At 48.4% G+C, this 19,963-nt stretch overlaps 1 protein-coding gene across 2 annotated transcripts in view; it reads right to left on the bottom strand.

Annotated features, from left to right (window-relative positions):
• Positions 1–19,963, bottom strand: part of ADAMTS7 (ADAM metallopeptidase with thrombospondin type 1 motif 7) — a 69,653-nt gene that overhangs the window by 27,569 nt on the left and 22,121 nt on the right. The window contains exons 14-16 of one of the 2 annotated variants that reach the window (XM_088139267.1): positions 17,399–17,519; positions 16,634–16,878; positions 4,041–4,182 (exon numbers count right to left, since the gene is read on the bottom strand). In XM_088139267.1, coding sequence (XP_087995393.1) covers positions 4,041–4,182; positions 16,634–16,878; positions 17,399–17,519 — 508 coding nt within the window. The remainder of the gene's footprint in view (positions 1–4,040; positions 4,183–16,633; positions 16,879–17,398; positions 17,520–19,963) is intronic. The other variant, XM_088139268.1, reaches the window with a different exon arrangement.

Below are 19,963 nucleotides of genomic sequence, written 5' to 3'. Positions count from 1 at the left end.
TGATGGGTGAAGACATCCATTGGCACAAATATCATCATATGCTGATGATACTCAGTTATATATTTCCATCCCTGGCCATACAAGTGATGCTATCAAAGTCCTTACCCAGTGCCTGGAGGCTGTGACAGTTTGGATGGGGAAGAGCAGGTTACAACTCAACCCTGGTAAAAACAAGGGGCTCTGAGTTTTGGGCCCCCCTAGATATTGTGATTTTTCATCTCTGAAACCTGATAGGGTTGTTCTGCCCCAGGCAGCTTTGGTATATAACCTGGGGGTCCTCTTGAACTCATGGCTTCTGCTAACTTCTGCTTAAAGAGTAGGTGGCAGCTGTGGCCAGGAGGCCCTCCTATGGATTTGTCTCATGCACCAGTTGCTCACATTCGTGGAACAGGAGGCTCTATTCACTGGTGGAACTTGAACCAGGTCTCTCTGCTATTAGTCCAGCATCTTTACCACTAACCAAACTGGCTCTTTTAGTCCAGCTTGTAAACAGATTTACCACAAAATAAACCCATTAAATTCATATTGGGCTTAGTCCCCCACAAAGCATGCAGGGAACAATTCTGTGAATAAATGCCAATTCAGGTCCAAAGCCAGTGGTGAACCTTAGATTTCTGAAGTGCATTTAGAATACCTCCAGAGGAACCAGCTGACACCTTTTCTTAAGCTGCTCTCCAACCAGTAGGGCTGTGTAAAAAAAAGCCCGTTTCCTATCGCAATCCCAGGCCATGCTCTGCCCTGCTTGCTGCTGAGCAAGGTTTGCTGGGTTGCTGCTGCTTCACTGAATGGGAAGACTGACCACAGGGCATCAGCTCTTCTGCCTGCTGCCAGCTACTTCTTGACAAGTTAGTCTGACAAATGCATCTCCTTCCATAAGTGCTTCATAGACAGCAGCCAAAACACACACATTTCCCTAGAGGTGAAGAATGCATGTTGGCCCAGCGAAGAGGAAATATTCCTAGGGGGTCATGATGTTGGAGAATTCCCAGTAGGAAGGCCACTGGCCAAAATCTGATGTATTTTTGGCAGCTCTAATTGCTGGCAGGAAACTAAAAATCTGTTTGGTTGCCAAACATTCCCTTTCAGTTCAGTTCAGTTACAGAAGAAGCTGTTTGACAGTGTTCGTCATCCCCCATTTGGCTGCCTTTGTCCTGGATCCAAACACATGCATTATGTTTCCTTTCTAAGATGGTGTAAACAGCTATTCTTAATTCTGATAAGCCATAAATAGTTTGAGTTGTTTCTCTCAGCCTTTGCAGCACCACTGCCGGCTTTGGATGATCAAGTCCTCAGTTGAATCACTGCAGCCTCTACTAATTCTATCTCAGGAGCTGCCCCAGATAAGAGGGAGAGCACAGGGTCTTCAGTTTGCCCATGGCTAGACTGCGCCCACTCCCTTTAAAGGTTTTGCATCCCTATTGGCACTCAGCTTGCTCTCTGCACACAGGCCCAGATTTCACCTTCATGTGACTTGGTAGACAGCCTAAGTCCCTCTACCCCTTCTCCCATCCTCTCTGCTCCAGAACTTGGAGGACATAAGGTGAGCAATACCATGGGAGAGGTTGCACAGCTGGGAGTGAATCGACCACTTATTCAGCTTCCTTCCAAAAGACAGCCATTCACACCATCCATACCACCAAAGGATAAGCGCGAGGAGCTGCACTTTGCCAGAGTGCCTATCTGAGCATGGATTCAGATGAGCTACATAGGTCAGACAAGCTATATGCTTCAAGGGGTAGCACTCAAACAGCCCATGAGGACTCTGGTATGGCCATGGGTTGATTCCAGCTCCCTGCTGCTCAAGAGCAACCCTATCGAATCATCAGAAGCGGGTGGTCCTACAAGCCATCTCAAAGGACAGTGATGACATCTTCTACTGCACCACAGAGAAGTAATGAAGAGTGACCACTGTAAGCAAAAAGGGTCTTCAGATAAATGGCATTCAAAAGAGAGAGAGAAACCCAGAGACATGTGGCAAGCAAACTAGCTGCCAAGTCCCAGAGAGCACCCACGTTTCAGGTCTTTCCCCAAATCCCTGTTTGTTGCATCTGTGGCTTATAGGATCCATGGAACTTTAAGGTCCCTCTGTATAAAGCCCTCCAGCTGATGCAAGAGACCAGTTGCAGTATTTCTCAGCTGTAGCTATATGAATGTGAGCAGTGCCTGATCGGACCCCTGGCCCACCTGGTCTGGCAGTCTGTTCTCCCAGTGGCCAACCAACTGCCCACGGAGGCCGACAAGTCTCCCAGCAAATGGCCTTCAGAGGCAGTCACACCCCATCAAGGCTAATAGCCGATGATCCCCAGGACTTCCATGAATTGAATCCAACCCTTTTGTAAAGCCAGCCAAGCTGGTAGGCAGCACAACATCTCATGGTAGTGAATTCCAATGTTGAATTACATGTTGTGTAAAAAAAAATCAAATATTTTTGTGTGCCCTGATTCTTTCAGGATTCAATTTCATTGGATGGTCTCTGGTTCTAGTATTATGGGAAGGGGAAAACAGCTTCTTCTTCCCCACATTATCCACACCATGCATAATTGTATGCACCTCAATCATTTCCCCTTTCATTTGCCTCCTTTCTTGATTAAGAAGCCTTTCCAGCCCCTCGATCATCTGAGTTGCCCTCCTCTAAACCTCTCCACTATGTAGCGGTGGGGTGACCAGAAGTGCACATAATATTCCAGATGCGGTCACACCGTCAGTTTATGGCATTATGACACTGGCATCTCTATAATCGATACCGTTTCTTATTATCCCTAACATGCTGTTGGCCTTTTTTTACAGCAGATGCATACCCTGTGGACACCTTAATTAAACTGTTTGCCATTACTCCAAGCTTTCTTTCCTCATCAGTCCCTGGTCAGACATGACTCAGAGCGTACAGTCTTTTCCTAAGAAAGCATTTACACATGGAAAGCAGCAAAGCCTGCCACTGGGAGGTCTGTTGGCTCTGCTGCTTGCTTCTCCCATCAATGTTCTGACTCTCAGAAGGCCACAGCTCATGTCCAGTGACCTTGCAAATAGGCGGGTGTGGAAGCAGAAAGTCAGAGCTGCTCGCCAAGACAAGCTGTTTGCCTCTGACTGTCACGGCCTCTTAAACAGCACCAAACACAGGACAATGGATTGGCAGGCTCCAAGGAATGAAGAATCCTACACCAAGCCCCCACTTCTGGACACAAACCAGTTGGACTAACTCTTAAATTACTATGAGGCTCACGTTTCCTATGAGCATGTACAGAAAAATCCGGAGAAGCCACGTGCAGCAACAGCCAAGGGGTGCCAAGAATGAATGTGTGCATTTTTTTCTTGCTTTAATACTGTACATTCAGTTCCAGAGCAGGAATCTGACTTTAGGGTTCCCAGCTGCCCCGCCATCTTCCCCGGCGGACAATGAAGACACATGGTGCGCTAACCATGAGGAATGACTGGCCACAATCATGAGCCAATGGCACCTGGCAGGGCAATCATCCTGGCATTGTCAAATACTTTGAATTCCACCCTCAGCATCCCAGCAGCCCTCAGAGCTGCCCTTCCTCCGTCGGTTTGGATGCAGCCTGAGACTGGGTTGCGCCCCAGCACCCGGCATCAGGAGCCGTTTTGGCAGGCCAGCACAGCCAGTTCCAACTAAAGGAAATGCCCCCAACCCTGGGCAGACTGTTTCAGCCTGAGCCACACGCCCTCCGCCTTGTAGCGCAAGCATTAGGGTCTTCTTGAGGGTAGCAGTATTTTTTCGGACTTAAATCTTCCTGCGCTGCCTTGTGGAAGATTTGACCTGGGTCTGGCGCCTCAAGAGCAGATCCTGTTCCTAGGACTGCGTCACTTGAGATTCAGGACTCCTACCCTGGTCCTGACTGTTATTTTATAAAAGCGCTGACGGGGCTGGACTTTGGCTCAACTGGGCCCCTTCGGCCCCCTGCTTTTCTGGGCTGCCCCGATGCAAGAACAGTTCCAGTGTGACGGCAACAGGACCATTCCTGCTACTGCTCGCCCCACAGAGAAAGCAGCTTGCCCCCAGCAGGAAAGGAAGACTTCCTCACCTGTCCCACACGTAGCTGTGCATCTTGTCCAGGGTCCGTAGTGCCAGAAGAACTCAGCTGGAGCAACTGAATTCTGATTCTTGGACTCCTGCTGGACGGTGTACTGATAGCGGACACCCGGGTTCTTCTCTTGGAACAGGAGCTGGAGGCAAGAACACGTTTAGCAAATGAATCAGAGCACTGGGGAAATGGGACGTCCTGCACGGGGAGGCTGCCTCTCACATCTCCGGCGGTGAAACAGGGGCAACTGCCCACTTACGGTGGGCCTGGGAATTCTGCCCCTGTCAGTGGGGAAGCCAGCAGGAAGTTGCAAGTCCCGGTCACGACAAGCCTTTCCTTAGGTGGCTTGCAAGTAGGCCGGTGAGGGATGAGTGCTACGGAGTGTGGGCGGGCAATGCGTGCTGAGCCCCAGTGCAAGTGCGGCCAGGCGGGGGGTGCTGCAGCATGGCGCAAGTGCAGGCAGGTGCGGGGTGAGCACTGTGGAGTGTGGCCCAGCGCGTAGGTACGTGCTGCAGACTGGCGAAAGCTCGGCCGGGCAGGGGAGAAGTACCACAGCCTGGAGCAAGCGTGGGCAGGCGTGTGCTATGGAGTGTAGGCAGGGGGTGCTGCGGGTGGGCGTGTGCTAGTGAGACTCCTCAGGAGAAAAAGCAACGGGAGCGGGAACAATTTGTGACCTTCCCTCCCAGCTTCTCCACTGACTTTGCTTGTGGAAAGCCGGCAGGGAAGGTTGCAAATGGCGATCACGTGACCGCGGGATGCTGCAACCATCATAAGTGCGAGCCGGTCACCGAGTGCGCAAATCACGATCACGTGACTGTGGGGGTGCTGCAATGGCTGCAACTTCAAGGACTGGTCATTAAGCATCACTCGTTCAGCACCATCCTAACTTCAAAAGGTCGGTGAATGAGCGGTCGTTAACTGAGGACTACCTGTGCAGCACCTTCTCTTACTGCTCAAGGTCCATGGAAGGCGAGAGGTTTTCCAGCAGATTGACAGACACGGTACGCTTTTACAAAGCCGCCCTTTACCCTCCTGGCCCTCTGAATCGAAGTGCCCCATCTGACCAGGGTCCTCACCGCTGGCTGAGGAGGAGCTGCTAGAGCAGACCTGAGCTCTCTCCACCTCCACACAGCCAACAGGAAAGAGCAAAAATAAGCATTCCAGACAACCTCCCCACCCCACCATTCTCATTTCTGCTGTATTTGCTTTCACTGCAAGGAAAAAACGGCCACCGGGATCAGGCAGACCAGATCTGGAAAGAGACTCTACAGGAGGACCAGAACTCTGATTTTACTGAGATCGGCTACAACAGAATCTTGTAGGCCTGATTTACCGCCCCTCCCTCTTACATCCCAGTGAACCAGGGAGGAGCCTGCCTGAATCTCTTTCAAATATTATCTTGTTTCCCAGGACTTAAGGGAAGTTTCAGCCAGGTTTGCTTGTATAATGGTTCTCGCCTATTTCTCCCTGATTCTCTACAGAGCTTAAGCCACACACCTGCCCCACCCAATTCACAGGATATGAAATAAGAGGGAAGCATCATGCTGACTTGGCTTCAGAGAGAGGGGAGAATGTGAGGAGCTAGAACAAGGCAGGAGTTCCTGCCAATGGGAACCCACCTGCCCAGCTCCAAAGGGAAATGGGCAGCATTGCCTTGGCAGAGTTTTGCTAAATCCAAGTGGCTCAGCCACAGAAGATTTCTCCAGGATAATGGCATTGCCAACCAAAACTGGCACAGCTGAGATACAATTCCAGGGAAGGGGGCCAAGGGAATATCCATAGCCCTGAAAGCTTCCAAGAAGCATACGCAGCATCTTCCACCAGGATGGGGAGACAGACCCTGGGGTGGGACCCTCGCCTTCTCCAGCTCGACAACGAGAGGCAACAATTCAGCCCCAGGATGGTGGAAATTATTATTCTGGCTATTCAAGACTACCGTTTTACGGCATTCAAGAAAACCATTATTCCTGTATTGGCAGATTTGGCCAAAAGCAGACAAGGTACAAGCACAGAAATAATAGGAAGATTCTGCCACTGCAGGTACATCTACATTATAATCTCAACCAATTTTAAAGCTATTTGGCTTACACTGGTCATAAGAACAGAACATTTGATGGCTGGTGTGGGTCTTCCGGGCTGTGTGGCCGTGTTCTGGAAGTTTTGTTTCCTAACGTTTCACCAGCACCTGTGACCGGCATCTTCAGAGGGCAGGAGCACAGACAGGAGCAGTTCTCTCTGTGCCCAGGGTGATGTGACCCTTTTGTGGGTATTTATAGAGATCTGAGGGGGGGGGAAGGGGGGATTGGGGGTGCTCCTGCACTCTGAAGATGCCGGTCACAGGTGCTGGCGAAACGTTAGGAAACAAAACTTCCAGAACACGGCCACACAGCCCGGAAAACCCACACCAGCCATTGTATGCCGGCCGTGAAAGCCTTCGACAATACAACAGAACATTTGTTAAGGGGCTGTTCCTCAGTGCTCTCACGGGCCTCACATGCACAGCAGTAAGAAGCACAACCATTGAGGTAACTTGAAAACCCCATTTCCAAATGATTCCAATGAGCAGAAGACAGATGACGCCTAAGGTAGGTTCACCCCAGGCTGGCTCAAGTCAACGGACACAACTCCTGCGGCAGTCAGCAACCCTGTTGCCAAAATGCTGCTCTTGGAATAACAAGGGGGGCTATTTCAAAAGGTCACTGAAGAATATTCTAAACTTAGTTTCAAAACCTTACAAGTTTCAAGGCCCAAGGAGATTCCCAAGCAATCATCTCCAATAGGCCATTCCAAACCATCCATGTGAAGAAGAAAACGAGAATATCTTGAAGAAAGCAATGGGCACTTCCTCCAATGTTCCTTTTTAGCCTAACGAAGGTGCTACCGTTACACATTCCCCCTATTTCCTAGACAACACTTGGACTTTCCTGTGTGGCAAAGAAAGTAACAGAAGCTGCATAGAGATGGAAATATAAACTGGCAGGTTTGGGCCCAAAAGAAAGACTGCAAAGTTGCAAGTTGAGAATAGCCTCTTGGAGACAGCAGATGGTTGCCCGTCCAGGACCAACGAAAGGCTCAAAGCAAAACCACTTCTCTGACATCCCAGGAGGGCCAATGCTGATCTCTGGAAATCTGGGTGACCACAAGCATTTCTCAGTTGTTTTTTAAATTTTATTGCAATTTCCAAAAGAGAAATACAGAAAAAAACTTAAAATTGACAAACTACATTAATATAAGTCACCTAAACATAACACATATTCATTTAATCATGTAATAATAATGTATCAAATTGTGCATTAAAATGATCTATTTTTGCAAAATATTATGAAACTTACACTGAACATATTGTACCACTGTTTGATTACTAGAAAACACTGCCTTTTCAAAAATTGATAAATTACACATTTCTTGAATCCAGTCTTTTAATATTTGGGGTAATGGTACTTTTCCAATCTCTCAGTATAATTCTTTTGACCATTCCCTATGCCCAATATATTCAATACTCCTCAAAAACAGTCAGATTCCACAATTCTGGATTATAATTCAAAATAACATTTGCATTTTTAATTTGGAAACATTTGCCCAGACATTTATTGATATATGTGTCAACCCCTCACATTTGTCCACACAAAACAGACTCCCCAAGACCAGCTTTATTGCGATAGGCTCTAGAAACAGAATCGTGCAAGCCTGATTATGTTTTTCCTCCCCTCCCTCAGCTGCCCCATTGAGTCAGGGAGGAGCCAACCTGAGCCTCCTCCACATGCTGTCTCCCTTCCCAGGGCTCAAGAAATGCTTCTGCCCTCTTTGTTTTTGTGACAGCTTCTGCATATTTCCCTCAAGGCCATCTCCATAGTTCTCTACAATATGTACAATAGTCTTCCAAAAAGAACCAAAACTGGACGTGACCTAATCACGTGAATTAATGTACCTTCAAATTTCCTGAGCATTTTTCACGAAAACTGACTTTTCATGATTACCATCCTGGAGGCCATTTTTCATAAGGGAAACCCAGAAAGAAAAGGAGAACCAGATGGAACATCTCGCTCTCTTCCCGAGTGTGAGGAGAGGAGTGGGAAGCGAGTCTCGTTTATTTCAAAGCTTTTCACAGGCGGTCAAATCCACACCAAGTATATTGGAAAGTGGGGAAGCTGGGAAGAGCATGATCTAGCAGGATTAAGATCTTGCTGATGCCAAGACCGAGTGTCTCGGACTGGTTTGAGCTCCCCTCCAGGGCTCCTATCTGAAGCAATTCGGAGTCTTGGGCAGCAGCAGGAAAAGCTGGGGTGGGGGGAGAAGAGTGCCCAGCACCAAAGATCTCTTAAATCAGTTCCTTTGTTCTGGAACTCACAAGCAGCTATTCAGCAAAGACGAATAGTGGTCAAAAGAGGAACATAATTCCTTGGCTGGAAGGCAATGTTCAAGCAAACACTTCCCAGTGAGAGTAAAAAAGCCTCACAATTCATTAAATCCAAGTCTACCTTTTTTCATAGATGAGGACTTTACTACTGATCAAAGCTGAGAACATTTATCGATTTTAAAATCAACCCATGAGCAGCTTATTCGATTAATGCACTGGCCAGATTCATTATTGTCAGGATCTCAGAGTGGTCCCCGCATTAACAGCAGTCACTAGAAAAGTAGGGACTTCCCCACCTTATTTCAGCATTTGAGTACCTCCTGCAGATCCAGGCTCCCTCCTGGGCCAGAAGTGCGAAACTGTTTCTGTAGCAAAGCCCACTTTTATCATGTTGGCTGGGACCAACAAAGGCAGCAGTTTAGAAACCCTGTGGAAGACCCAATTCCCCACCAGTCCAAGGCCAAATGTAATCATATGACATCACAGGCCAACAAGGATGGTTAGAAGAAGTCTGTAGGCTGTATGCAGCCCAACATTGTGAAATCCTCGAACACATTTTTGGCTTAATTAAGGATGGGAAAGAGAATGGGAGACAAACTTTTCCAACTCCCATTCTTAGATCTACTTAAAAAGGGGAAGAGAACCCAGAAATGGCTACAATGCCAAGCACTGGGAACAAGACTTGAGAGGGGCATAAGGATGTGGAGGCATCCAGTAATGAAGACATAAATACAGGAATTAACAGGTCAAGTTACATGAACCAAGGATTCCAGTGCATAAAAGCACAGAGCAATGAGGAACAAACAGGAAGACCTATAAATCTTCTGGATACTCTTCAAGGGTAGCCCCACGTAGAGTGCATTGCAATAGTCTAAACGAGAGATGAACAGGGCATGAATGACTGACCGGAGAGCCCCCTGGTCCAGGAAGGGGCGTAACTGGCGTACCACACAAAGTTGAGCAAAGGCCCTCCTGGCCACGACTGCCACCTGCTCCTTGAGCAGGAGTCATGAGTCCAGGAGGTCCCCCAGATTATGCACTGGGTCTGTCTGGGGCAGTGCAACCCCATCGAGAACCAAAGATGGTAAACCCCCAGATACCGAGGAGTCTCCAATCCACAGCCACTCTGTCTTATCAGGGTTCAGCTGAAGCCTGTTGTGCCCCATCCACTGGTGCATCCCCTCCTCAAGAAACCATCTCTGGATCCCACCATATTGGACAATTTTCGTCCAGCCTCCCAGCTCCCCTTTTTTAGGGAAAGTGGTTGAGTGGGTGATGGCATTGCAGCTCCAGGGGATCCTGAATGAAACAGATTATCTAGACCCTTTTCAGTCAGGTTTCAGGCCTGGATATGGGACAGAAAAAGCATCAGTCGCATTCATGGATGATCTCTGGCGGGAGCAGGATGGGGGTAGTGCATCCATCCTTGCTCTTCTTGACCTCTCATCAGCTTTCAGTACCATCAACCATCGTATCCTTTGGGCCGACTTGGGGAGTTGGGAGTGAGCAGCATAGTTTTGTGCTGGTTCAGCTCCTTCCTCCAGGGCCAGTCCCAATCGGTGTGGATCGGGAGCGAAAGGTCCAGCCTACTGTCCCTCTGTTGTGGGGTGCCGCAGGGTTTGGCACTCTCCCCACTCCTTTTTAACAACTACATGAAACCACTGGGTGAGATCATCCGCCACCATGGGATGAGGTATCATCAATATACAGATGATACCCAATTATACATCTCCATCTCAGGTGACCTAAGTGATGCTGTAACCACCTTTTCGTGGTGCCTGGAGGCTGTGGGATTGGAGGCTCCTCTGTATCTGGGGGTTTACCATCTTTGGTTCTCGATGGGGTTGCACTGCCCCAGACAGACCCAGTGCATAATCTGGGAGTCCTCCTGGATTCACGACTCCTGCTCGAGGAGCAGGTGGCAGTCGTGGCCAGGAGGGCCTTTGCTCAACTTTGTGTTGTGTGCCAGTTACACCCCTTCCTGGACCAGGGGGCTCTCCGGTCAGTCATTCATGCCCTATTCATCTCTCGTTTAGACTACTGCAATGCGCTCTACGTGGGGCTACCCTTGAAAAGAATCTGGAAGCTACAGCTGGTTCAAAATGCAGCCATGCGGGCAATTTTGGGTGCCCCAAGGATGGCATATGTAACACCTCTGCTGCAGGAGCTGCATTGGGTGCCAGTTTGCTTCCGGGTCCAATTCAAGGTGTGGGTTATCACCTTTAAAGCCCTACATGGCATGGGGCCAGGTTACCTGAGAGACCATCTCACTCCCATCACATCAACCCGTCCCACCTGGTCAGGCAGAGAAGACATGTTACGGACCCTGTCAGTGAGGGAATGTCAACTGGTGGGTCCCAGGAGGAGACCCTTCTCTGCCATTGCCCTCGCCCTATGGAATATTCTCCCCTCAGAGGTGAGGTGGGCCCCCACCCTCCCAGCTTTCCATAAGGAATTGAAGACCTGGCTCTGCCAATTCACGTGGGGCAAGAAGAGACATAACCAACCCTGGGAGTGGCTCGTGCCTTGAAGATGCTCCCTGAGTCTGGTATCTCCTAGTTAACATCAGTTTCTTGGAAGATATTTATTATTTATATAGGAATTTTGTTGTAATGTATTTTAATTAATATTTATTTTTTTTACTATAAACTGCCCAGAGTCGCTTTGCAGTGAGATGGCGGTGACAAATTTGAAATATAAATAAATAAATACATACATACATACATACATACATACATACATACATACATACTTAAGTAAGGCATCTGACAAAATGTCCCATGTAATTCTAGTAGAGAAGATGGGAAAAGTGCAGACTGGTCAGTCATATCCACTGAGTGTAAGTCAATGGCTCCACATCAAGCTGGGAAGACCTGTCAAGTGGTGTAATGCAGAGCTCTCTTCTACAGCCTGAGTAGTTTAACATACTTCTATATGATTTGAATGAGAGGTTAAAATATTAAATTTGCAGAATACAGAAAGGTAAGGAAGACAGCAAAAACCTTAGAGGACGGTATCAAGATTCAGGGGGATCTTCACAAGCTGGAACCATGAACTAGAAATACAGCGTCACAGGGAATCCCATGGCTTGTATAGTTCCGATCTTCATAGATGTGGACATATCATGGCATCTGAACACCTTTTCCAAGGCCTCCATGGCTGCTCTACCAAGTGCTACTCTGCAGAGTGTTTCTTGACTGCTTGTTCTTTTACTGTTGATGGTTGATCCCAAAAGGCAGAAACTATCCACCACTCTGATATCTTCACTGCCAATTTTAAGGCTGGTTGTTAGTTCGGTCTGAGCTTCCCTGTGTTCGTGCTTCTTACTTTCCACGTTCTTACTGCAATTCTGTCTTTGCAGCTTCAGATTTTCTTTTCCTGAATGGTAACATCAGCAAGTAGACATCTTGAAAGCTTTAATCTAGCCACATCAAAAACGCCATTAATACCCCCAAAGATCCTCGTCTCTCCCTCAGTAGCGGGTTGAATGCCATCCGACCTGAGGGCCCATCATCCGGCCCTACGTCGTCAATCATTTTATATTTTCTATTCATGTGGTTTTCTTGGTAAAAATACAGGAGTGATTTACCATTGCCTTCTCCTGCGCAGTATGAATTGATGTCTTTGCCATTGTCCCTAAAGTGATCATCTGCCTCCGGCATCTTCCTCTGTCGCTGCTGACCCATATAGGGGCCTGCTGACTTTAGCCAGGCAGCTGGGATGGCCTTCGCCCCTTGGGTGACCCTGCTGGGAGGATACACTCTTGTTCTTTGCTCATCCCTCCCAGGAACGCGCACGCATGCACGCACACATACATGCCACAATGAGGCAGCACAGCGGGAGTTGGGGGGAGGTTTGTTGGAGGTGTTTAAACAGAAAGTGGGTAGGGATTGGATTAGATATCTCAAAGTCCCTTCCAACCCTTTAATTCTATGATTTTATGAAACAACCCAGCTCTATTTAACATGCATGGATTCAGCCACCCCAGAGCTTCACTTTTGTAGCATCTGACTGCATCTGACTCAACCACATGAGCTCCCCTCTCCCCATTTCAGGCCATCTCTGGGCAGGCCCAAGAATAAACAAAGTTTGCCCAGTTCATCTTACACCATGATGAATAGTTTCAAGCACAAAAATGTCCTGAAAATAGCACTAACACTTGATATTTAGTGTTTAATGTAGCCCCTGCAAAGAAAGGTGATTGTACTATGCCAAGAGAGGACTGTTGTTAGACTAGCAGATGGACACTGTCCCCACATCTCCAGGTGTGCCTGATTCCAGGGCTTTAGGTAAGCAGCCGTACCCAGCAGGCGAGCAGGGTCAGTAAAAGAGCTCAGCTTGGCCCCAAGAAGATCCTCCTCCACCCGCGGGCACTCTGCCATCCCTTTCCCATGGCTCAGAGCCCAGATGAGCACCTACAGGCTGGGGAACCTTTTGCTGTCAACGCAAAGTTTCCCTTTTCAGTGCCAGGATGGACAAGTTGCCACATTTCTCTTAAGCCAGAACCTTGATGAGTACAAGAAGGTCAGTAGCTTGGCCCAGTCCACCACTAAAGGAGATCAGCAAGAAACCTCTGACTGCCAAACCCAGTTGTTTTGAAAGTGATTCAGAGAACAGAGATGGAGACAGATGTTGCTGGTTTCTGTTTAAATTAAGCCCCCCCCCCAGGTGTAAGAAGCAAAGGAATGTTGAGTGGTTGACCATCCCAAGAACTCCAAAACTGCCTGCTTTCCAGAAAATCCACTTCCAGGACAAAAAGAAACACGAACAACAGCCTCAACCCAGTGGTTTCGCTTCAAAATAAACATCACATCCAGGTGCAGAGAATTTTATCACACGCACATGCACTAAAAAAACCCACCAGAATTTGAAACCATCTTTGCTCCTGCCAGTTGGACAATGCTGAGAGCAGGCAGAGATCGTCATGATGGGGCAACGTTTAAAGTAAGGGGAAACTCCTGCAGCTGACAGACAGAGAAGTGCAAAGCCTGTCCCTCGGCCCACCCCCACCCTCCTGCTGAGCTGCCACAGGTCTTGGGCAGAGCAATCTGCTCAGAAGGGTCAGGGGAAATGTATGGTCAGGCATCCTAGTTTCCAATATATGAAGCATGCATTTATCTTACTAGCATTCTTTGTGAACGTAAACAGAAAGCTTTCATGTCTGGATGGGACAAAACAGACTAACCCTAAACCCAGTTACTGTCTGTTCATCAAGCCTGTCCGTGTGTTCTAGTGCTCTCTCTTGACAGGCTGGCACTGCCCTCCAGGGCTCAAAGCTGCTGCTGGATGGGCAGGGGGAAGCTGTGGCCAAAGAGCCTTCGCCCAGCTCTGACTGGAATGCCTGTTGTGGCCCTACCTTGCAGTGGTGATGCATACCTTCATAACTTTTCAGCTAGACTGCTACCATGCACTCAACATGGGGCTGCTTTTGCAGACCATTCAGAACCTGCAACTGGTAGAAAATGCAGCAGCCAGTTACTGATAATGGGCATTACCCACTACGGGCGCTTTACATATATGCTTTGGGCCCTACATTCGTGGGTTTCCAGGTGCCATTAAAATGCTGACTTTGACCTCTAAAACCCCCCGTGCTTTGGCACCTTGGTAGCTCCAAGACCACTCCTCCCACCTGAATCACCCCACCAGCAGACTCTTCCCAGAAGCTCTTGGTAATACCCTACTTCCACGAAGAGAGAGAAAGGGAGGTGCTGGGTTTCTTTTGGAGCCCCAACTCTACAGAAGAGTTTCCCCTTAGATTAAGTATTGCCCCATCATTTTTAACATTGTGGTAGTTACCTAAGACTAGAGAGCATTTGATAGTTCGTATGTCTCACCATCTTTCCTATCATTGTATTATTTATTTATATATCAAATTTATATCCCACCACAATTATAGAAAAACTCTTGGTGCCTCACAATAGCAAAGACATAAAAATACAAAACAAAAATATATAATAAATACTTCAAAAAAATCCCAGAAAACAATGCCTGGCATTAGACCCCCAAATCCTCCTGGAAAAGCTCAGTTTTCATTTATTTCCAGAAGGTGAATAATGCAGGAGATGCTAATATTAATATAATTATTACATGTATCTTTACTGCTAATTGGTTAAGTTTGCTCTGGTTATTTTTATCTCTTTATTTTATTCTTTTACTATGGAGGTTTTCAATTCTTGACTGTATATTGTGAATGTTTCATTGTTGATTGTTTTTATGAACCACTGAGAGTCAGTAATTAATTTGGTGGTATACAAATATAATAAACATACACAATGCAGTTTTGCAATCAGGCGCTTTCCCAAGAGCTGTGGCCCTAGTTGGAGGTTGCCACGCAAGGCGGGGGGCGGGTGGGGAGGGAAGAGCCTCATGGCTTGCCGGAGGTTGGGACGTGTCCCCATCTTCCCATAGCTAAATTGGATTGCTAGGCTCAGACTTGGCTGAAGCCTCCTGGCATGAGTAGTTAGGAATATTTATTGCAAGCCAGAAGAAAGCCACATGAAACAGTTTATCATCTGTCAGCATGAAGATGCAGTTCGGCTCTTACACCCGCGGCAGGTTAAACCCTGGGCTTCCTCTGCCCATCCTTCTTCCATTGCACCAGGCCCTCAGTACTTATCTCGTCACCCTGAAGCCAAGCAACTGAGGCTGCTGACATAATGGGCATCTCTTCCCTGGGAACTGATCTCTCACTGGGAGGGTGAGGTTCAGTTCAGTGCTGCTTACAAAAGCAGGGGATGTCAAGCGGAGCAACGTTTTCACAGGGTTGTGAAATTCACTAGGCACTGACAAGAAAGATTAAGTTGCCTGTGAAATCTAGCAAAAAGCACAAGCTCAAGTAGGAGCTGAGAATACCTACAAATCTCGCAGCCCTCCCGTGCTGCACCTTGCAAAACGGAAGATTTCCTCTCTGTCTGTGCTGCAGAAAAGGAAGAAAATTGGCTTCTCTGCTCAAGGAGGGCAAAACCGTGGGAAGGCAGCAGCTGAGTGTCAGTGTGGGATGGGAGGGGCCCTTCCTGAGGTCAGTTCACGAATCCTATCATTAAAGATTTTGCTGCCAACAACAACTTCTTTCATTACTACCAGAGCCCCACTGGTATAGGAATACTTGGAAGAACTCTGGATTTCCTGAATGCTTTAAGAGCTGAGAGATGCATACGCAGATTTGCATCTCCTCTCAAAACTGTCTGTTTGAGGGACGGATGGTAAAGTAAGTAGTCAGAATACGAGGCATTATGCAGAAAAATCTGAGACAGGAATTAATTGTGCAATTCTGCAAGCTACAAGACGTGGAAAGGCAACACAATCCTGTGACACATCTAGAAACAGCCCTGGAATCGCTTTAAGAACCGAACATTCATTACACCCACTCGCATTTCTTTGGCTGGAGCAGCTTGGCTTTTCTGACCAGAGATGCAGTGATGGGGGAAGCAGTCCTGCTCCACTTCTCCCTCTCACTGACCCGTGAAAACACGGAAACTTGGGCAGGGAAAATGAAGAAAAGCCTCACGCTGCCCAACCAAAGAGACCAGCTGGTTGCCCGGGTCAGGCCTGGCTTCAACTGCCCCACAAGCGCTGCTGCCCACTGAGAAGCACAGCCTGTCCCCCAGTGCCTTGGCTGGAAACAGACCGCATTCAGAGTTCTCACACAATCAGTATCTGTTCCTAAGGTACTTGTGACGGCCTACAAGGACCTGGGTCATACACAAACTCTTTACCTACAGTCTCTTTCCCAAAAAGGCAGCCCCCATCCAGCTCCCAGTTAATGTCTCAAGGCCACCACTCTTTGGTGAAAGGCAGAGGTCTACATCCAAAGGGGAGATATGGGAGGACAATCTGCTCCCCTACCCCATGTAATGCTACCTTGAGCCCCAAAGTTAAAAAAAGAAATGAGACACATAGGTAAAACTTGCTAACGAATCCAATGTGTTCCTGTTTTATTGGCTCTGGAAACCATACCTGCCTGCAGAAAATTCCAAACTGACCTCAGGCTTTGCAAACAGGGCTGGGAATCAACACTGATGCTGCTGCTATTGCTACCTGTCCAAGAGCCACCTGGGCAAAATGGATGGATGGATCAGGCCCAGGGCAACTTCCTTTTGGCTGCCCTGAGGCCAGCCCATCTATGGAACAGACAGCCTTGCTCACAGCAGTGACCTAGACCAGAGCTTGCAGCGCTCCAGCACATGCTTTCCTGGCCCATCCTCCAGAACCCGACCACAAGGCCTCCTTCGCCTACCTGAATCCAGACCGGTTCCTCTGTGGGCCCTGGAGAAGTCAGGTTTTCCCAATTCCCCATTCTCTTGTAAGTGAAGGTGGTCCCAGCCACCTTGTAGTCACCATTCCACTGGATGGTCCAGCCACCATTCAGGAAGTATTTCTTGGGGTCTTCACTTCTCAAGGCCAGGAAATTCTCTGCTTCAGCTACCTCCTCAATCTGGATCTCACGTGCTCCAGCCGGGATCAGGCCAACATCAACATAACCTATTGGAGTATTGAATGCCTATCACCAGCAGGTAACAATGGAAGGTCCTCTTTCCCACCCAGTGGAATGAGCTGTCTTTCTGACAGCTACCACAGGGGAGCCCTCTTGAACTTTTCCCAAGGGCTGCCATCCATTCTAAGGAAACGGCCACCAGGGTGGCCAAACAATCCCTGGAAAAAGATGCAGATGTGCTTTCATTCAGAACTTGCAGTAGGTCAGGAAATCCTCTAGCATGTCCCAAAGGAAGACATGTGAGCGTACATTTCATGGGAAACGAGTTGGGCAGGCAGGCAACAGCACAGCCACTTCTATGAGATCCAGCTTCCTGCCCAAATCCTCTGGGATCACCACATTTCAAAGTTCTCTCCCCCACATCCTCATTTGTTCTACATCCTTTCTGTCACAGCACATCTCAAATATTAAGCAATCTAGAACTTCTCGGTTCTAAAGAGGAACAAGCAGTGATAAGAATTCGCAAAGCTCTCAAACCAGCCTGCCCAAAATGAAGAAGGCACTCACCCAGCCCCTCACTCTCCTCAAAGGTCTTCTTGACTGTCCGACAGGTTGATCCATCCCCATGGCACACACCGCACCGATCCTCCTCAGCATAGGAGTCAATTTCATAGTCACAACCGATGTTCTGAAAGACAGGGGAGTGGGGCAATTGGCACACTCCTCAGCCACCTCTGGAATGAGCCCCAGTGTGCTGTCCTGGGTGGCGACATGCGAACTGTCACCTCCCTGGATGATGGCTCTTTTCACGAGAGGAGGGAGCATCCAGGCACCCCAGCTCATGCAGTGAGAGCAGCAGCCCGGCTCTCTGTGGAGCAGTGAACCTGCTTGCAGGAGCACCCCCACCCCCAAAGCCGGTGGCCCTCTCCAAGGACTGAAGCTGTGAACAGCCACTCTCATCTTGTCAATGATTAATGGTGCTTTTTTTTTGCATACATAGATAAAATAAAAAAGCCTCTGTGCTCTTAATCAGTCATGCGTAAGGAACATCAAAAGGGGATCCCAGAGGCCTTTGAGCAGGTTCAAAGACGACCTTTCGGGCATCTCAGCACCATTCGGCAGAGCCACCTAATGAAGTGACAGGCAGCACGCTCCGTGTGATCCGTGTGCTGCGCCCAGTTAAGCGAACCCAGCAGAGGCTGGGCCCTAGTGAGCTTCCCCACTTTCCCCACGTTCCCAGGGCAGGCTGCCAATTGTCCACACACTCCTTCAGGAGGACTTTGCCTGGTGCCATTCCATCAGGATATGGATGGCAGCCTTTTCTAGGCTTGCAGGCACTGGCATCGCTTTTAAATTTAAGATCTTGTTAGGTGAGTAACTCTCAGATAGCAAGAATACGCTAGCTAGAAAAACCAGGCTCCAAATCACGAGATGAGACTGCTGCTGCTTCAGCTGCGGGCTCCTGTAAAAGTGATTAGCGACATCGATAGGAGCGACAGTTACCAAAAGAGAGAACAGATTCAAACTGCCTCCTTCCCAAAGGGGCAGCCATGAAGCCCCACGGGTAGAAAAAGCAGGAGTAAAAGGGCCAGAGTTTGGCCACTCTAAATTGCCTATCTGTAAGTCTCTCATTTGAAAGCAGAGCGTTGGTTGGAATTCTTGTACCATAACCTTAATCAAAGCTCTTAGACCCCAACTGCAGGGAGGGAAGACGGGCATCACAAGCGAGCAAGCATTTTCTGCGTCTGCCACATCTTGAACCATCTTGGTCTAATTTCGGATTGGGCTTGCTGAGTTTGTACTTGGGGTCTGAGCACACATGTACCTGTATCGCCCAGCCATGATTCCGTAACTAAACATCATAAAGGCATCATCTGAAATCCCCAAACAATTACCCCAAACCATCATAAATGAAAACACCATAAACACAGAGTGGCAGCCTCCAAATTATCATAGCATAGAAAATAAAGTTTAAATTGTACAGGCTGTAGCTCAAAAGCCAATCTGGAAAAAAATAATGACCGTCTTGCAGAAATCCAGCATAGAGAGAACCAAGTTAAGTATTAAGGTTAAGTTCAGGCTCCAGGCTAGAAGCCAGGAGACGGTGAGTTCTGATCCCGCCTGGGGCACGAAAGCCGGCTGGGTGACTTTGGGCCAGTCCCCCTCTCTCAGCCCAGCCCACCTCCCAGGGTGGTGGTTGTGGGTAAAAGAGGAGGAGGAAAGAGTATTAGGGATGTTCGCTGCCTTGAGTTATTTATAAAAAATAATAAAGGTGGGATTAAAAAGTCTAAAAAAAAATTATTGGGGCCAACACAGAGAAGGACTGTGTTCAGCTCCATGTCCCCTTGACATCTCAGGATGGGCGGAATCCAGTCAGAGGCAACAGTCCCTCAAAGTGACACACAGCTAAACCACGAAAGGGATACTATGAATTGCTCAACGAGCAGCCGCAAAACTGCCGTTATATTACAGAAGCAGCCCTCATCTGCCAGTAGCCTGGCCAGCACATTTTTACTAACTGCAGCTTCCGGATCATCTTCCAAGGCAGCCCCATGTACCGCAGTGCAGTAGCCTAAGTGCACGGGGATCAGGCGGTGAGTCGCTGTGGTTAAGCGTTCTTGGTCCAAGAAAGCTGCAGCCGGTGCACAGCCGGAGCCGGCCAAAGTCTCCCCAGCCACTGCTCCACCCGATCGAGTAGGAGCTGCGAGTCCGAGATGACTCCCAAGCTGCAGATCAGTTCCCTCAGGGCGGTGCCACGCCATCCAGAGCTCTCACTGGATGGTTTGATCTAGAACAAAGCCAGGGTATTTCTGTATGAACAGTGACTTTGTCTTTCCATCTATGTCAGTCTATCCGGTCCCCCAGGCACCAGGTGAGAGCTTCCGTAGCGCTGCCAGCCTAGCCTACGAGGGCAACATATAGCCAAGTAGCAGCAGCCTAATAACAACAGCTCATCTTTGCACAGCCAGATCTCGGTGACACCCATCTGAGCCCACAGTCATCGCTGGGCTAAACCTGCACCCAACTGCAGGTCCCCCTTCTCCTCATGCCAGCCCCTCCAGGTAGTCCGGACAGGAAACCAAAACCATGAGTACTAACTCTACCTTTATTGTAAGGTTACCGTAACAGAAT

The sequence above is a fragment of the Python bivittatus genome, unplaced genomic scaffold (genome assembly GCF_059951505.1).
Source record: "Python bivittatus isolate LINGU-HERP-01145 unplaced genomic scaffold, Pbiv_v1 ctg000210_np1212, whole genome shotgun sequence".
Taxonomy (NCBI): domain Eukaryota; kingdom Metazoa; phylum Chordata; class Lepidosauria; order Squamata; family Pythonidae; genus Python; species Python bivittatus.
Note: the sequence above shows the minus strand (reverse complement) of the source record. Positions and strands in the feature narration are given on the sequence as shown.